The 19,177-nt window shown below is 47.8% G+C and overlaps 4 protein-coding genes across 4 annotated transcripts; all 4 read right to left on the bottom strand.

The window, feature by feature from the left end:
- Positions 1 to 490: 490 nt before the first annotated feature.
- On the bottom strand, positions 491 to 2,417 carry GGI43DRAFT_286802 (uncharacterized protein). The gene has a single exon (XM_083201307.1). It carries the CDS (start codon positions 2,032 to 2,034, stop codon positions 601 to 603), a length of 1,434 nt encoding a protein of 477 aa, XP_083063220.1. The 5' UTR covers positions 2,035 to 2,417; the 3' UTR covers positions 491 to 600.
- A 2,515-nt stretch (positions 2,418 to 4,932) lies between these two features.
- GGI43DRAFT_397840 (ankyrin repeat and protein kinase domain-containing protein) lies at positions 4,933 to 8,632 on the bottom strand. The gene is made up of 5 exons (XM_083205160.1): positions 8,078 to 8,632; positions 7,775 to 8,022; positions 7,684 to 7,708; positions 7,049 to 7,621; positions 4,933 to 6,980 (listed from the first exon to the last, which is right to left on the bottom strand). The coding sequence occupies exons 1-5, from the start codon at positions 8,503 to 8,505 to the stop codon at positions 5,135 to 5,137; spliced, it is 3,120 nt and encodes a 1,039-aa protein (XP_083063219.1). The 5' UTR covers positions 8,506 to 8,632; the 3' UTR covers positions 4,933 to 5,134.
- Positions 8,633 to 9,755: 1,123 nt separating this feature from the next.
- On the bottom strand, positions 9,756 to 13,079 carry GGI43DRAFT_286597 (uncharacterized protein). The gene is made up of 3 exons (XM_083201305.1): positions 12,195 to 13,079; positions 11,904 to 12,134; positions 9,756 to 11,839 (listed from the first exon to the last, which is right to left on the bottom strand). Exons 1-3 carry the CDS (start codon positions 12,616 to 12,618, stop codon positions 9,903 to 9,905), a joined length of 2,592 nt encoding a protein of 863 aa, XP_083063218.1. The 5' UTR covers positions 12,619 to 13,079; the 3' UTR covers positions 9,756 to 9,902.
- A 462-nt stretch (positions 13,080 to 13,541) lies between these two features.
- Positions 13,542 to 16,360, bottom strand: GGI43DRAFT_421149 (RNA-binding ribosome biosynthesis protein MRD1; the record flags this gene model as incomplete). The annotated part of the gene is made up of 3 exons (XM_083207906.1): positions 13,542 to 15,035; positions 15,254 to 16,057; positions 16,130 to 16,360. The coding sequence occupies 3 exons, from the start codon at positions 16,358 to 16,360 to the stop codon at positions 13,542 to 13,544; spliced, it is 2,529 nt and encodes an 842-aa protein (XP_083063217.1).
- Positions 16,361 to 19,177: the final 2,817 nt, after the last annotated feature.

The following is a 19,177-nucleotide window of genomic DNA, read 5'->3' as shown; positions in this document are numbered from 1 at the left end:
ATCTTAAAGCAGCTATCTAATTCGCAAAAAAAGAGAAACTAGAAAATAAATAAAAAGCAATGCAAGTAGATAGATCCCCTCCAGTGGTATCATCAAGCATACCCAACGCCATTTTATCTCCTCCGAGCCGCACGTAAATGTTGAATGCATGCCTCAGCATCTGAAAGCGAATGAATCATCATCAGTCAAAAGAGGAAAGAGTCCCGAAACAAAAGAGAAAGTCATTTTATATCATGTCATATCAAGCATACCCAGGCTTCTGGAGCGCCAAACGATTTTTAAAAAACGAAGTGAGTAGGAAAACCTATAACGACAGGAATTTTCAAATCGCCCCTATTTCCTCCCATATACCCATTTCCATAAAATACCAAACCATATGAAATCAAATCCGTGAGCATGCCCAAGTGGTATCTTGGCCCAAGGCCTCCCTTTATCGAAAATGCAGTCAACCAAATTGCACCGATAGATATGTAAAATAGGAAATAGAAAAGAAATGATCGAATATGGTCAATTTGTAATGAAAAGAGGAAGACCAAATGATACCCCCATTCGTCCTCCCTCCCACTCAACACAAGTCCCATAAGTCGAGCCAGCTAACGCTTAATGCTGTCCAAAGGCCCAATTACGGCGTCGGTTGAGCGGCGTCACGGTTGGGCGTGGAGCCGGCACATGCTTGGTAATTGCCACAATGACGGTCGAACCAGCGACCTGAGCATTGCTGATGCGAGTTGAAGTTACAGACATGGTTGTGGTCGAGGTGACAGTTGTAGTTGAGGGCGAGTGTGAGGCCGCAGCAGCAGGGACATGGATTGAAGTTGTCACAAAGACAACAGGGCTCGAAGTAGACGACGACGCAGCAGAAACCGTTTTGTAGAGTGTCTTCCAGACGGTTGACTGCTGCTCGGGAGCATTGCCAGTTGGAGCAGCAGGTGGCTGGGCGGCGCCTTGTCTGATAGCTGACTTGGTGGCAACCGCCGTGGTGGGTGCAATGTGAGGAGCAGCTGAAGTGGAAGTGACAGGAGTCGATTTTTGGCCGCCTCTGCTTCCTCCATTGGCATCAATGTTGACCTGGTAGTTGCCGACCATCTGGTCCTTGATGGCCATGGAGTAGATATTCTGCTTGCTGATAAACTCGCTATTGACGTTGGCGTGCTGGGCTGCTGAAGACGAGCCGCCACCTGTGATCTTGATATCGAGGGTGCTGGCGTAGCTCTCATTCTTGGAAATGGCAGCCATAGTGAAGCCATTGGGATCCTTCTGGCCGCGCATGAATGTGCCAGCCCAGGGGTACAAACCATTTTTGGTCGCCTGGAAGTCGATGTTGGCGGCATTCAAGTCGGGCCAGTCCCAGTACCAGTAAATTGTGTAGATGGAACCGGCCTTGAGGTCGCTGGGCAGCTGAATGGTAGACTGACAGCCAAGTTCCTGGTTGTGGTCGGCGCCCTCAGGGGCCAGCTCGGCGGCTCGCTGAAGGCTGAGAGCGCCATTGTTGGGCTGGTAGCACTGGCCGTCATCGTAGTTTCGTGTGCCCAGCAAAACGCCGCGACCGTCACCTCCTGTGCCGTCCCTGTTCCAAACAAGATGCACGTCAAAGAGGCGCTCGTTCTCATTGGGCTGGCTGGTGCCGTAGAGGAAGATGGTGCCACGATTCTGGGGCTTCAGGGGCTGGTTCTGCGGCAGCGTCGTGTGGCCGTTCTCAAGGTGGATGATGGCTATGTGGTCGCCCGGTGCGGCTTCCAGCATAGGGAACTGGGGGTTCTCCTCCTTCTTGTACTTGTTCAGGATCTCATTGCCCGAGTAGGCACTTTGACCAATCACCGGCAGAAGCAGCTGAGGGATGCTGTCCTGGAAAGGCGGGTCAGTAGAATTGCGAGCAATCCAGCCTCGAGCATAACCTTCAGCTCCAATCATGGTGCCATTCGGGGCGACTTTGTAAGCTCGCTCAATCCAGGAGTGAGCATTGGCGGCAGCGGCGAGAGCCAGGACCAGAGCCACCTTGAGGCCAACGCGAGGTTTGGGCGTCATTCTCAGCATTTTAACTCGCGTGTTGAAAAGCTGGAAAATTCTTGGATTGAAAATCGAGGGAGTGACTGTGTTGTTCTAACTGTCGAACAGGTAAAGACTGAGTCGGAAGACGATATCAAGGAATGAAGTGCTTTTTTAAATCTCTCCGGGAGAATAAGCAGAACCAAAATGCGACCGTGATGAAGTTTGTTATTGCTTTTGTTTGTGGAAGAAGAAGAAGAGAGAGAAGACGAGATGAAGAGATGTAAATATAGATTGACAGCTGGCGAAAGTAGAGAGGCCGGTCCGTCTGTTTATAGCACTCGAAGAGGAAGTGGTGTACAGGTGGTGAACAGCTGTTGGATCTTCTCTTCTTTTATTTCCACTTTTTTATTGTATATGTGAACAATCTTGCAGCGCCGTGTTCAAATTTGTTGTTTTCTCAGTTTTATCTTTTTGTGTATCTTTGTGTTCGCTCGAATATGTCGGAAAACAAATGTGATAGAGCCGAGTGTCTTTGTCGAGGATGTCGAGGGAAGAGGGTGAATCACGTCCAGCGTCGTTCAGGCCCAGTGAATTGAAGAGAAGTTGGGAATAAAAAAGAGATAGTCTTGAATATTTGTAGAGATAAGAAAAAGAGTAAGAGAAGAAGAAGAAAAGGAAAAAGGAAAAAGAAAAATATTCTCTTCACCTTGCCATCATCAGTATCGTCTCACAAATTAGTACAATCGAAAGTTGCAACAATCAGCCCACACAATAGGCAAACAGGCACAATAGTCAAACAGAAATACAAGGTCAAAGTAACTGAGACCAGAGATGGAGAGAACTGAGTGATATATGACGGGTATTTAGCCGCAGAGATGCAAAGTAGGTGGGACTAATATATTCTGTAATGACACGAATTCTAACAACTACGGCACAGCGACAACACGATTCTTTCTTTTCTTTTAAGCTGAGGCATCTCGTCGTGCCAGCCGGCTTCAACGGCAGCCTATCGACGACACGGCATCGCTCGGCATCGAATGGCCGCTCGACATGGTCGGACATGAGACAAACGCAGGGCCATTCATTCGCCGAGTAGCAAGGCTGGCAGTGCAGCGGCTCGCAAGATGAGGCCATGAGTGGCACGAGCAGCCGAGAATAGAACGCAGCAGAAGCAGAGCAGGATAGAGTCAGTTAGTCAGTCAGCGGATACTGAACATGGCAGACGGGCCATTGGTGAGGTGGCCATTTCAAGGCCCTCGTTTCAGCAGACGCGAGTTGGCAGCCGCAGATTGGGAGACACAGACGAAGTGGTGGTTGGTTTCACCTGCTATACCACTATAGCTGTTACGAGCCTCGATCTGGACCATGTACCTGCGCACCAGAAACTCGCAGCGACGGTACATCCAACTTTGGAAACAGCCTCGAAATCCCAGATTGCGCGCTCTGCATCTCATGCATAGGACGACAGCACGTTACTACGTTTACAAATGAATAGTAGCAGTACATGCGCGGCCCAGGCCCATTAATTTGCCTAAGCGCCGCGCATATCGAGTGTAGTTGGCGGCGCTGTTTAGCCTTGTTCGGGTAGATCCAAGCGACTGGCTCTCATTCGCCGCCGCTGCCGACCGGCTTCGACCTCAAACACTCTTTAATATAACGAGAAACCTGCCTTTGCAATCATTCGATCAGCAAATTTCGGCTGCGGCACACAAGTCCAGCTGACGTATACGCAAAATTTTCTTTCGGGCTCTTCTTTGATGGAGTCCAGTGGATTCAATGCCAGAATTGTTTGCATCATCATCATGCATGAGTTGCTGCTTCACATATTCGCATCTGATACTCTTCGGGCTCCCCACAACCATCATACTGATGCGACACATATACCTGAGAGTTGGTACTCAAATGCCCCGATTTGTATTTCAATCGGCTTTTGTCCGGCATCTCGTTTCATTGTTTTTCCCTTAATCCTTGCTCTAGTATACCCTGTCTCACAGGCGCTTAAATCTTCCTTTCCCTGCTCAGTAATACACGCGACTCGACTCATACAATATCAATGTAGCATTCCGTTTAGCCGCTGCCGCGCTTCGTCTCTCTGACCATGAAAGCATATGCGAGTAATACGCCCTAGAAATACGCCCTAGACAAGGTAGAAGGCAGATTATTTCCCGGCAAAAGTTGTGAGTGGTACTCAAAATAAACGGCTGCTTCCTCGCAAGTATCTAGCGCCCCAGCAGTGTCCGGCCTCGATATACCCAACCCACTTACGCAGGTAGTACTACCGCATAATTACACCGTTATCCTCTTCTGGTATAAACTCATCATCTTGGATATGCAAAGAAAAAAAAAAGTCTCCCCTCAACAGGCAACGCGGCAGTGGCAAGCCGTGTTATCCGCAACTTTCTCCACCCCAAGCTATATCATCGGCTAGGGCGTCAATAGTCAGAGAAGACGATCAATCATCTCCAATAGACACAGATCCGACTACTGTACATAGTAGTTTCACATTGGTTCCGGGCTTGCGGACCTGATCGGCTCTGGCAGTATCCGTGGCATCACCTCCCGCATCCAGGGGTGCTCCAGGCACTGCTTGGCCGTAAACCGCTTTCTAAAATTCACCACCAGCATATTATCAATTAGATCCAAGGCCGGGTCGCCGACTTTGTCCCAGTACGGCGATGGATAGTCGAATCGGCCCTCTCTGATTTGCTGGGAGAGGGTATATGGAAAGTCTTTACTGTACATCTCGTCACTAAAGGGGGGAAACCCACATAGGCAGATATACATGACGACCCCGCAGGACCAGATATCTACTGAGAATCCGTATTTTCGCTCTCTTGCTTCTTCAAGGACCTCAGGGGCAACGTCTGGGAGCAAGATATTAGCAATCATTATGTTTCATGAGCTGGGGTGAACTGGTAAGATGCAAGAGAGATTGTATCATACAGCTCGGTGTTCCACAAAGGGTAGTCGTGAGCCCCAATGCTTCGGCGTCGGTGCCAATATTCTTTGCCAGCCCAAAATCTGCAATTTTGATGGTTGGAGTTTCTTCTTCCAGCAACAGGATGTTTTCTGGTTTGATGTCACGATGGACCCATCCCAAGTTATGCTACCCCTATAATTAGATGCTGATATGTGGAAGCATTTTTTATGTCAGTCGTAAAGAGAAACTAACCAAAAATTCTAGCGCAGAGAATAACTGCGAGAAAATCTTTCGTGTCTGTTCTTCCGGTAGAAATTGCCTTGCCACAATGTAGTTGAAAAGCTCTCCATGTGGCGCCAATTCCAGCACCATGTAAATCGTTTTGAGAGAGTACTCAGCGAATAGATCGACAATCCTCAAGATATTCGGATGCGAATTCTTTTGGAACACCTGCAGTGCCTTAAACTCCAAAATGATACCTTTTCGCTTTGCGGCATCGTCATTTACATTAGTACACACTTTTACTGCGTGTCTCACCCCCGTCACTCTATTTGAGCATAAAAACACTTCCGCAAAGTGACCTCTGCCAAGTTTTTCGGTCATTTCATACCGTTTAGAAAAACCAACGCTGTAATTTGTTTCTTCCAAGGCATCCAAGAAATCATCTGTCCTGGAATCTTCTGCCCTGGAATCTGCCCCCGATGCCCCCGGTCTCTTTATACCAGAAGCAGCGATTTCTTCCTCTTGAATGGCATTGAGCCCTTCCATGAGTCTCGAGCTTTGTCGCTGCAGTGGCCTGTCGGCAACAGTATCATAATTGGCCGTGAGTTTTCTGACGAGCTGGTGTAGGCCCTTGCGGGAGGCGATAATGGAGGCACGACGCCCAGCGGGTCCCTTGGGGAGAACTGCCCCCTGGTCCGAGAGGAAGTTGGCAATGGCTTCCAGACCGTTACGAGTTGCAATGCTCAACGCTGAATCTCCCCATACCGTCTCAGCTTTAAAGTCAGCTCCCGCCTCGACCAAGATTTTGACGGCTTCAATATTAACGCTAGAAACTGCAGACATAAGCGCAGTCCAATCGCCGGAGGCTTTCAGGTTAACATCTGCCCCTTTACCGAGTAATACGTTGATCACATCCTCATAGCCGCACCTTGCTGCTCTCTGTAGCGCGGTTTCATCCATATGATCTCGAGCATCTACTTCGGCGCCGAGTTCAAGAAGCACTTTCACGTTATTAGCGTGGCCAAAGGCAGCAGACCGAATTAGAGCAGTCTCTCCATCGCTCCCTCTGTCGTCAACTGCATGACCTTTTGATACCATATATCTCAGAATATCTGATACATCAAAAGCAGAGATCAATACGAGTACGGGCACATTTCTGGGAAACTCTTGGCTCCAATGTGTATACCGATTAGGCTTCAAACTCCATGCTTGGTTGGCAGTCTCTAACGCGGCAGTATTGGAGATAAAGTTTTCAAGCTTTGGTAAAATTTCGGCGTTCTCAATATGAATAATTTCTATACCCCAGTATTTGGCAGCGTAATCAAGAAATGGATATTGCTTTAAACGGACAGACATGTCGGCATCGTTTGTGCAGGGGCCACTGGAAAAGTTAGGCAATGCCAAGTATGTCAGACTGATTTTTGTAAGGGTAAGTTGCGCCCTCTTTATCAATAGTTTGTGATATTCTTCAAAGTATTGCTGAGCAGAATAATGGACTAGACGAACGACTTGCGATTCGGCATCAACCATAACCAAGCCGCTGCAAGCTTCTGTTAAAATATCGCCATCGGGTAAGTCATCTTCGTCGAGCAACTCTCCTTCTGATAGTTGTCGCGTGGCATGTAGGTGCTGCAGGTCTTGGACTGTAAAATTTCTTCTGGCACAAATGACCCAAAATAGGACTGCTTCAGCCAGCTCAGCGAATTCCGTTTCTTGGTTCTCTATCCTCTCATATGCCTCTGCGTACATGGCGTCCAAAGTTTTGGGTAAAGTTTTCAATGCAGATCGCACCTCTCTGCAGCTAAGCTTCTTTGACAGAGAGTTCATGTGTAGTTTTGCTAATAAGAACCTATCATAGCCGCCATTAACACAACTCTTCCAGATGATTTGTCTTTTATGTTTATGTGTTCAACTTACATTCCCTGAGATTCTTGGATGATGGTTTTGATAATATCGTCTTTCAAGGTAGGGTCTTTCCTAACATGTTTTGAGAGTATATGTTGTTCTCGGATGTATGCATCTAGAAAAGTGCTAATATCATCTCTATGAGCAGAAATCTTTATTATAGACGCTTCACTGAAGTAGCCGTCAAATCTGCTAGAAGATCTCGAAGTACACATAATCTTGACTGATGAGCCTAGAGAAGAAACTGCTGTGACAAATCGAAGAGCCTCTTCATTCGACTCTGCACACTCATCGAGAGCATCGATGATGACATGGAATGATTCAAACGTTGAAACCAGTTTGCCAAGTATATCAGTAATTTGCGCCAATGTGGGGCGAGTGTTGTATTTTTCATGCTGACTATACAGCGTTGCTACTTCAGATGGCAATGTTTCAGCTGAAGAACTTTGAAGGACTTGCTGAAGTATACTCGAAAGGAGAACAGCGCTCGACTGGCTGCTGCGCTGTCTATAGTCGCAGTAGATGTATGAGCAGAAACTACGGGCGTGGGGAGGTTCTTGTTCGAGATGGTTGATGACCAAAGATCTTGTGAGAGTGTTAGCAGTAGTCTATACATAAAGTTGAAACTATGATACGAAGCCGCATACGAGAGTCTTGTCTTGCCAGCTCCAGCTGTGAATTTGGAGTCAGTAGCTTATACATAAAAGAAAAAAGAATCATTTGGCTTATTTAACTGACGTATGCCCGGACACCAGAGGGTTCCAGTATTGCTGTTCACCCAACTACGAAATTTCTCATGTCTCAACAGCCAGATGCCGGTCCCAGGCTGCACGCTTTCTAAAACACTGAGATGTCTGGCACGAAATGACAATGGACTGAGCCAGTTGATGATCTTCTGCGTATCTGCATCTCGAAATCTTGCTTCCGAGCTTTCTACGTGATCGACGATTCTATCAAGCTTGAGGTTCGCCGATTTCGCCAATTCTCTAATACTAAATCAGCACGAATTAATCTATAATACAGCGAGTACGAGTCATATACGCAATATTGTTCTGCAAGACGAGGTTGAAATGGCTTTTCAATCTTTCCAGGCATGCAAGTAGCTCCGCCACTTTCTTCTTATCAAACGGCCACGTAAATGGCTGTGACAACCGTCTTAGATTATCTTGAGGCGCAAGCTCAGCGGTAATTTCTTCTAGGACGTGCTCGAAGAGCTGCAGTGGACCATCCGCGCCGCTCAACGAATCGATGGACTGAGGTTTCAGCGTACTTGAGTCATCCAAGCTGCCATCCGAATCCTCCAAGCGGTCCTGCAGCATCTCTAGAAGGCATACTGTGCTTCGGAGCTCGTCTCGAAGTCGAATCCTATCGGCCGACCCACTCTTGACGTCCTTGAGATACTGCGTGGCCGTGGTTGCGAGCCGCAGCACAGCGATGACACTGGCCGAGACCCCTGTAGGGGCGCCCATGCCGCCGCAGTGCCAATGCGCTTATACGATGAAGGAAATGCTCGACTCCGAAGCCAACAACAAGGCTAAGCGGTAACTTGCAAAAAAGATGCTGCTTAGTGCTTGTTTTGCTAAGAGGCAATGCTGTTTACAACGTTGTTCCAGGTGCGGGGCCAGGCATCCAAGGATCAACATCTCACCACCAAGGCAGTATTACTCCAATAGGAAAGCAGGTACGTACATGACATGTGCAACACGCCGAATAAGTATCTATTACAAGTATGTGTCACAGAACTTGGCACCCTCTTGGCACGGCGCAGCATCTCAACGTGATCAACGCTTGGTGTGCTCGTACTACCCATCACAAGACAAAAGTCATTCGGGATAATCGAGATGCCCTCCAGCAGTCAATAGTTCCGATCTCTCAAATCTACAAACCTCTCTTCTCACTCTCACTCTCACTCTCTCATTCCTTCGCAGAATTATTGTTCAATACCGCAGTCAATAAATGCCTGCCCTTCCTCCTCATTCCTCATAGTCCCTTCTGAAAAAGGACGAGAGGAAATTCGAGATCTTATATACGTATCCCGCAAACGCGTCCCAAGACCACTTTACGCGGTTCCCTTAATCAATATACGCGGTCCTCCCTTAAATAGTCGACAAAGGCACACTGTTCCTGAGACTTGTTCCCGTACACACGGCACGGAAGAGGAAGACGAGGAAGCAAAGGGGGCAACTAGCCTTGCCATTCCCTTAGAGAGAAGATGGACCCGTTTCTTTGTGATAGGATTTGATCTTTGATCCAGCTAGTGGCCAAAGCGTCCAAGCCCGTGAGAACTTTTTTTTTTTTTTTTGGTTCTTCTTTTCATCCTTCCGCCACCACGGAAGAAATCCAGATTTCCCATGTGAGACATGTTACGTACTACTGCCGCAAACAGTCATCTGTTGCCCACGTCCCACTGTGTTATACTGCTTGATTGGCGTGCTGGAGAAACAAAAAGTTCAGCCACAGATGCAAAAGGCCTGTCATTGAACAAAGGTGCTTTTCGTTATCACCCAATCACTGCGTCAGTGCTGGTTATATGCTCACAACACATGTTTATTATTACTCGTGCTTGTTTCTAAAAACTGTCCAATCCCAGCCCAATATAGGCCTACCACCCAAGTTTCGCCCAAGGAGCCCAAGACACTGCAAACGCCTCGTTTTTTATTCCCAAAATAAATCTTTTAGCCGTTAATCACTCAAGTATCATGTCCCCTTCCTGGCAATGTGGTATCCACCTGCAGTTTTTACTTTTTGCTTTCTCTTGCCGGCCGTAGACGACTTCCGTAAGTCCATAGCGCCCTAATAAAACATTATCCAAGCCTTAATCCCTTTTCTGTAAAATCCCGTAACCTGTAGTCTTTCTAGAAATCGTCTACCAATCACCCGGAATAAGAACATGTGCGTTTAGTGTAGGCTCTGTCCGCCGCCTCTTCATTGATCTAGGGCTGTCATCGTGCTCAACCCCAACCGCAGATGATGGTGTTGCGACACCTGTGATATGCCATTGGTTTGGGTTCCATAGCACCGAGTGGTCGCCCGGATCCGCTCTGGGCTGCGCCGAGGGCGCAGTGTCCCATTCGTTGCCCGTGGGCGTTGAGGTAGGTGGGCCGGGCCACTCCAGAGGCTGCATGTCCCAGCCCTGGATGCTGGTCGCGTCGTCGTAGACAAGTTGAGTAGACGGGTCTAGCGAGGCTGCCGTGGTTGCGGTTAGAAACTCGTTGACGCTAGCCGTTGACATTGGCTTCATAACCGCAAAGCTTGCTGGCCCCTCAAAGTACGAAGGCCCAGAGGCCAACGACAGTGAGTGTGACCGGTCACTCGCTGGCCCGGCCACTGTTGTGCCTACCGTTGGCAAGTAACTGTTCACATCCGGATTGATACTGGGATCAAAGCTCCCGCCCGCATAAGGACCATGGAGGGTCGCTGTTGGTGGCGGCGTGGCCAGTCCTCCCGGAAAGTCAAACACGTTGATGCTTGTTTGTACAGGTGGTGGTGGCACTGGCGCAACTTGCCCAACGGCCGAAGCGCTATCCCATGCCGAACTCAGGTTCCCAGCCATGATGCCCGTGAGTTGCTGGCTCATGCTGGGTGTCGGTGACATGACGACATCTCTGGGCATGTTGGCCGAAGGGTACACCAAGGCCTTTTGCTGATGGTACTTTGACATGGGGTCGTTGATCGTCAGCCATCGCCACGATGTTCCTGACGGCTTAAAGACCGGGTTATACTTGTACCATTGATTTGTAGTGTTGAAGCGCCAGAAGATGATGGCCTGTTTCTTCCATTGCGATGAGTCTGGCGCACGGGACCATAGCTCCTGATACATGGCAACCTTGCAGATCAAGTCACTGCCAGTTGGCTCGCGGCGACCCCACGAAGCCGCATCTCCCTCGTCCTCGGATCTCTTTCGCTTGCTGCCGGTCCTCTCTAGATCGTGCTTCTTAGATTCATGTCGCTTCTCCTTCTTGCGTTGGTGCTCCACATCAGGATATTGCACGGCTGTGCTCAAAATGCTGGCCCACTCAACAGCAGGGAAAGGCACGTGGATATCCTGCCGGGGCCGCATGTGGCAGCTGCAGTCATTTTTAGAGTCGCTGCATCCTCGATGGTGGATGCCGCTCTCATTGGTATAAACGCCGCGCTTTGAGTCGTCGCCGTACAGCTCATCTGGTCGAGTCAATCGGGTAATGCACTTCCAGTGGTGTTGCTGTAGGTTAGGCTGCGTGATGGCCACCTCGACAAATCCAGTGAGCTCTGATCCAGAAGGGAACTTTGCGTGTTCGTGCAGCTCCAAGGTCGAACATATTTCCAGCAGAAGGCAGTCCTGGTCCCTAGTTGGCAGGTCTAGTGTCTCATACATGGCCGGCGCATCCTTTGCCCATCGTCGGGTCACAGTCTTCACACACGCTGATGTAGCCTGGTCCAGGGCCCTGGTGTACTCATGAAGCAAGACATCTTTACCCAGAGCATCGGGGAAGTCGTCGCAATTGGTATATTTGCTCAGATGAGGAAACGATGTCTGGTCCAAGGGCATGTTATTTGCGTCATACGCAACTTCGTCGCGTATTTTAATCTCCGCCGAAGACACGAGGAGCTCGCATGTTTTGGGGCGCACAGTGATCAATCCCTGCAGCGACAACAGCTGTTTAAAGTAGTCGTAGTTTGGTCTCACATCCGGTACCCGGCCTTCAGCCAACGCCGTCAAGATGGGGTTGGACTTGAACGACTCTTGCTCCTCTTCATCGTAATAATCGTCAGAATTAGTAGATCCAGGTTCCTTTTTCTCTTCAGATGGAAAAAGAAAATGAACTAAAAGTAGGAAATAGATGTCAATAAGCCAGTCAGCTTTCACAAGAATATGGAATGCACCTACAGCATCGTAAATCTTCGAAAAATTTCTTGACTACTTGCATGTGACTGGACACTTGTTTGCGTCCCATTTGCTCAATGCTGTCACTGCTGTTGTCGATGCGAAAGATTTCTTTGCTGCCCAGGAGCTCTACGCAGATAACAAAGATGTACTCGCTGATCAGCATATTCCGGCCATGGAGCTTTCCAGCCATGGAAAACTTCCGCCGGCCCATGTGAGGCATGAGGAGTACCGCTAGATGACGTTTGTCAGCTTCCTGAGGAAGTGAACTTAAATAAAATAAAGGCAACTTACAGTCGACAAAGGCATCTTCAAGTTCTGGGCGTCGCCAAACGCCCCCTTTGTCTTTTTGAGTATCTTTATGAGCTTGTCTGTTGCGGTACTGTTTGAAGGCAGGACAATAGTAGAGAGGGTTAATCTCCTGTCGGCCTTTGCGAGTTTGCCGGGGCTGATGACGAGGTGCTTGAAACCTAGAGTAAAGAACCTCGAAAGATTGGGATGGAACTATATGAGTGGGAATAGTTGGCGGTAATGAAGATACCGGAGGAGTCTGGTAACATGGGATATTGCTATTGAAGCTATGTGCTTGAGCATTGCCAGCGGCCTCCCGCAGAGGCTGGCGAACACCGTTAACGCTTCGCCTTGCGTCCATATACTCTGGAGCGTGCGGGATCCCCTGTGAGGGGAGGACTGGCCTTGGCTGGTAGATGGATGGCATGATAGAGGCCCGATGAGAGGCAAGGAATGCCCGACAAAGAGATGTTCAAAAGCTCAGCTCCAACCCAAAAGCCACAGACTAAGCCGTTGATGAGGAAAAAAGCAGAGCCTGATGGACAAGAAATGTGGGAAGGAATTCGGGACGTGGAATGGTGGGATAAGTGTAAGCTTTGTACGAGGCAAAGAACTGCCATTGGAACGAACATGTCTTCCTAAGGAGAGAGTCGATAACATATAGACTCGAGACTCGGGAGGGTATATGGGCAGGGCCAACGGATTGTATTGACAAAGGGGAGGACGGGGGTGGTTAGCAGCTTGTCTTTTGGCCCCTCCAACCCAAGAAAGATACATGCTTCTAAGCTATCAAGATTTCATCCATCTGCAAAGCATCTAAGATGTGACATGGGAGCTGGCGCAGCGGGGGTGGGACCCGGCCAGGCATCTCTTAACGGGGCGGCTACTCTACGTCCAAGAAACCACTTCTATGAGCCAATGAAGCACAGCTAGGACACCCACCAGCACATGGCAGCGTGAGGTCTGTTACGAGGGGCGGCGTTGGGCATGCAAGGGAGTCTGAAGGCGGGGCCAGGACGCCATGGTCTCACCCACCCTCTCCCCAGACACATGCGCACCAGATCATCTCAGGTGCGATTCTCCAGGTATGTAGAACGATATTAACACCAAACACAGCGCGGCAACGGCCCCTGGGCATCGCGAAACTTGAATTCTTCGCTGAAGATCCCGGACAGCTGATGACCCCACGCGATGCGCATGGAGAGAGCCGTTGCAGAAGTTCGACAATGGGACACGCCCCCCCTTGCCAAGGGATGGTTTCCTATGCTCAATAGAGCGTGGGCTAGGGCACAGCTCAGCCTTGTCAGTGCAACACAGGCAGTGAATATAGTTTTGCTTTGCCTTTTTACCTTAAGCCTCAAGTTCATCCTCGTCATTGCCAATAGTAACCTTTTTCCTCCCTCCTCCAGTAAGCTGCTGAAGGGCCATTTTATTGGCCTGGCCCCCTACCTTGCGTTGCATCTTCTCGATCTCTTCCTCAGCATCGACAGCCTCGGCGGCAGCAAAGTCTAATACTAGTCGCCGCCCGAGAAGGTGGGTATCTTTCAATGCATTTAGTGCATTCTCTGCCTCTCGAGGGGTTACAAAATCAGCAAATGCAAAACCTCTTGCGGTATAGTCTGCCTTCTTTGGAACGCGGACAGATCTAAGTTGGCCATAAGTACCAAATAGAGTCCGGATGTCTTTCTTTGTGGCTTGGAAAGGCAGGTTCTTGATGACGATCTTGGTTCTTTGCGCCGCAGCCTTTTTAGCCATGTCCTCCCGACGTCTCTCTTCTGCGGCGTCGTTCCCCCTGTGTGAGGCTTTGACACCCAACGTATGACCATCCAAGACGTAGCCATCCATGGTCTTGAGAGCAGCCTGAGCTTGACCCTTAGATCGAAACTCTACGAAGCCAAAGCCCATGCTGAGGGTCTGGCCAGGTTTTTTGGCATCTATTTTTGTCTTGACACGAGCTGAGACGAATCCGTCGAGAGGTTCAAAAGCTTCTGCCAGTCTGTTGGTTGTCGTGGCAAAGTTTAAATTGCGGACAAAGAGCGATGCGGTTTCCGCAGGCTCTTCTACCTTATCGCCGCTTGACAGCAAATCATCCACACTCAATTTCTGGACCCCCGTACGCTGTTCCCCAAGCGGGCTAGCTTGATCCTGAGTGGAGGCGTTCTTGAAGAGATCGACTGGCGCCTTTTCCAAGAAAAGGACGCTGTCTTTGACTCGACGGTACGCCATCTTGCCAAATGCGGCCTTTGCATGGTTCAACTGGGCGAATTGGATGATGGCAATGGTGCCGGTCGGGGGCATCAGAACTCTGAGAACTGGGCCACACTCCTCAAACATCTTCCGGAGTTCTTCCATAGAAGTACCGTACGGGAAATTCTTAACGAGAATGGACGTCCCACCACGCTTGTGCGATTTGAAGGCGTCCAAATCTACGCCGTTGGAAGCAAAAAAAGCCTTCGTTTCCTGAATGACTGTCGTTTCTGCGATAGCTTGTTTGACACCCGCCTCGGCAGATGTGGGATCAAGCACTTCAGATTTTGAGACACCCAAACGCGCTGCAACTGAGGCGTTAACGGCGTCCTGGCTCATATACAATGAATTCCAGTTAAAAACGCTTGTTGATGCCTCAGCTTTTTTGCGAATCAAGTTTTGTTTCTTCAGGGGTAATTTCGACATTCCAAACTCGTCCTGAAGCTTCTTTGCTTCGGCAGGAATGATGTGCAGAATTCGCCCCTGAAAAGTTACCCCATCGAGAGCTTGGAATGCTTTCACAGCATCAGATGAATCGTCGTAGAGCACCAACGCAAATCCCTTGCGAACTCCAGAAGCATTGGTTGGCAAATGTACCTGACCAAGTTAGTCATCTGTCCAACAATATATAGATAGTTCACAAAAAGCATCTTTTGAAATATGGACAGGAGATCAGAAAGGTCGAAGCATCTACTAAAATAATCGCCCGGGTTCTCATCACATGCAGAAGCATAAGATGTCCCTATCTGGGATTCATCACGTTGCCTGTTTTTTCCACAAAGAAACATATATAAAAAAAAAGATCATCAGCTTACCTCGTGTAAAGTGCCAAATTCTCCAAACTTCTGATGGAGATCTTCTTCCGTAGCAGTATAGGGAAGGTTTCGGACAAAAAGCCGAGACGTCCGCATGATAGTTGAAATCGCATCATCTGTACCAGTAGTAGCCTCTGCCCCCTGATCATTGGTTTGGTCAGGGGCATCTTCACTGACGACTTCATGAGAGGAATGCGGTATGTCAGTGTTGTCTCCGTTATCTCGCACGGCCTCATCAACAGCTGCCTGTTCGGCAGGTTGGGGAAGGTCGTCAGGGTCAACCAGATCTAGCAATCGATTTGTCCGTGACCTTAGCCAATCGTCATCTGTTGCATCAACTGACGCTTGAGGAGTTTCCTCGGCTTCTTGAGGTTTCACACTGTCGGCTACAGCTGCTTCTGCCGCAGATTGAACACCCTGATCCAAAGCCATCTCCCTTGGTAGTCGTTGATTCATCACCAGACTTCGACTCGCCTCAGACGGATCTGTCTTGCGAAGTTTCTCCTGTCTCTTGGGGATTTGTTCATATTCGTTATCACTCTCGCCCTCTTCAATAAGAGCCTCTCCACCAGTGGCAAGCCCGGTCATGTCGGCATCAGGATTTGTTTCATCCGCAAGGACACCCCCCTTGCCCGTCTTCATCACGCGGAGAAACTCTCGTAGCTTGGGATCGGACTCATCTAGATCCTCTCGCTTCCGCTTCTTAGAATCACCCTCCTCCTTCAGATGGGGACGAGGGTTGCTCGCCACATGCGCATCGGAATGAACTGATCGCTGGCTTCTATCAAGGGCTGGGTCTGAGATCTATCATTCCATTAGAACAAGTTTGGCCCAGTTTGTTTACAGATCGTGGGCGAGATCACGGGCTGCACTTACGGGTTTGGCTGGCTCGACCGATATCTTAGACATACGAATGTATGACTTGTTGAAGTACTTGACTGCTCCTTGAGCATCTTCGGGCGTTTTGTAGCCGACATAGCCGATACGCCTCTGAGGGATCAGCTTGACATCGGTGATCTCGCGATTCTTGGCTGAAAAATGCTTCCGAACATCCGCCTCCGTAATGTTAGGCGGGAGGCCTTTTACAAAAATTCTGGATGTCTCCATGATTGCAATGTGCCTAGTTTGTACGGAAGCAATAGCCAGGTTGTCAGCCTGCAGGCATGCTTGATAATGAAATCTCGTCTGTTGAAGATTTACAATTGGAAGGACGGAAAAAAAAATTTAAAAAAAAAAAAAGGTCGTTGATATTTACAATGGTTGGATAGTGGGGCAGCAAGAAATTTATGTGGTCCGTGCGTTCTATCGCGTATCAGCTTCAAAGTGCGGCGAGAGCTCTTACCCTAGATCCAATACAATGAGCGAGGTGAATTTGTGCGCGATCTGCCGGCATAAATCAATAAAGTGATATCGTGCTAGATCGCCATTTAATTCATGATTTTTTACTACTTGAAAACCCTTTGGCAAATTACATAGTGCCGGGGCACCATAATTTTATGGGTATTTAGCCAAAGAAGATAGTGCGTGCTAAGATTATTTAGTCTACATATTCACATTCGCTACCAAAAGTCATATCATGTGTACTGTACATGGCTATCTACTCCCAATGAGGTAGGAACTCCCAATGAGGTAGGAACTCCCAATGAGGTAGGAAAGTAGTTTTATATTAATCAAGAGACTACGAGAATAGTGCCTTTAGCTATAAAGCACTCCGTACTAGATAAAGTAGGCGATGTTCTACTAGCCGGTTCGTTGGGGGTCACGTATCAGTTAGTCTGACAGAAGAAGACTTAGAGAAAAACGAGAAATATCTGAATATAGCGAATTTATAATGCCAGTCGAAGATTCGTTCGCTGGGGCAAAAATATAACAAAAATAGACACCGCCGCTTGAAGATCTACTAGCCTATCATGCGCAGCCTGTGTAGAGCAATTTCGCCGAATTCGAAAGATTGCAAGCAGGAAAATTAACGGTAAAGATGAAAGAGATGGTCTTCATTCTTTGTCGCAAGAAGTGTACATGTAGCAAATCATTGTAAATTCCAGAGATACTACGTATGGGCTATTCCCAAAACACGGCCTTGGCACATCGCCACCGAATCGTAACTATTCTGGAATGTCAAACTTGTCAAAGTCACGTAGTTGTTCCATTGAGTGGATGTGACGAAGAACTGCGATTCATTCATTATGAGCCCAATTCTAAAACGCACTAGGGCGTAGATGAAAGAAGGCCCGTCAAGTGGCTATAAGTGAAATGTTCAACCTCATAGTCTTGACATCTTGAGAGAAGACATTTCGGCGAGCGCCTCAGAACGTCGATCGTTCTTGATAGGAATATAAACCTTACACGACCTTTGAAGCAGATAGACGATGACACATAAACTGAGAATGATAGACCATCAAAATTATTTAGATGCTATTGTTAGACAATGGACATGAGATACTACTAGTTGAATTTTTTATTATATTCAAAAACCATGAATATTAATAGTTCAAGGGTGCCCTAGAGTGGTTGGAGTCGATGATTGAAGCCCGGTAGTTGGACATAATTTATACCAATATGCTCAAAGAAAAAATGGCAATAAGTTTGTGATGGCTACTTATACCGTAGAGAAAAAAGTTCGTTGATATAGTAAATACGACTCGGAAACACGCGACTCCCATTTGTAAGACATATAGCTGCCATATATGAAATAAATTTATTTCTTTAATGCGCGACTGGTATTATCCAAGCTTAGCAAGACGTTGACAACATATAAGGAAGATATATATAAGTTTGGCACTCTCAAATTGTTCCAAGTGCTCTGATAAAGCACAGCCGATTGGCGATTGGCAATATCCACAGATGCCCAATGATCTTACATGGTGTAATTACTTCACACACTTCGGCTCACAGGCTAGTACGCTTCTTACTACGCCTGCTAAGTCGTACACCGTAGATGTATATGAGATTTCTAGAAGCTATTTTAGCACCAGAATCCATTTCTGGCATGAGCAGTATGCAACTGGCGATTGGAGCCAATGCGGAGTTTATAGTCGGATGGAGATGAAGGGTATAGACAGAGAACATGAAGAACTGACATTGAGAGATAGCGAAATTAGCCAGCTCAATTCAGCTACCTTTATCTCCAGTCAATTTGGGCAGCGCAGTCTTGATTTCTTATGCTCCCTTAGGCTACCTACTGCCGTTCATCACTTCATTGGTATGGTAGACATAACTCGTGGTTTGTAGCTCGGTAGCGTCGATAGCAGACATGGGTGTTATATTTGGCTCTCTTTTAAAAGAATATTTGATAAAGATGAATCGGATCGAGGTAATCGCGTATGCGTTCTCATTATTCATGCGTCTCTGACCACTTGGACATCCCAAGAGTAATACACGCATTCAGCATCTTTCTTTCTTCATGAATAATACAACAGCTCATAGAAATCTCAAGGATACTCATTTTTATCATTTCCAGCAATACGACTCAGTCTTAGCAAAAGCATTTCGGTCATTGGGCTATAGCTGTTTCATACTTTGAACACCGGCGGCTGGCATAAAGCATTGGGATGGTGGTAATCTGACAGTGGTACCAAGCCGCTCCCGATATTCCATATTTACTAAATGAGGCTTGATAGTCTAAATCTCAAGAATTTGCATGACAACTAGCTCTAATTTGTAGCATCTCGTGTTTTCCTAGGCTGTGGGCTATAGACTCGCATAAAGATGAGCATGAACAGCGCAACAGGTGCATTACACCCTTAACAAAATTTTCACAAAAGCGTTTATTGGTTATTTTGAAGATAGGGGTATTAATTTTTCTCTTTCTTTCGCCTCATTTTACCGAGTAGACACTTTTATTTGTTCTATCTCAACCTAGTATTTGTTCTGTTTAGAGACTTTGCATAGGTGCGTAGTACCGAACGATAATGAGAAATGAAA

Source organism: Trichoderma evansii, assembly GCF_050947405.1.
Source record: "Trichoderma evansii strain SZMC 28006 chromosome Unknown GGI43scaffold_4, whole genome shotgun sequence".
Taxonomy (NCBI): domain Eukaryota; kingdom Fungi; phylum Ascomycota; class Sordariomycetes; order Hypocreales; family Hypocreaceae; genus Trichoderma; species Trichoderma evansii.
This window is presented reverse-complemented; position numbering and strand designations above follow the sequence as displayed.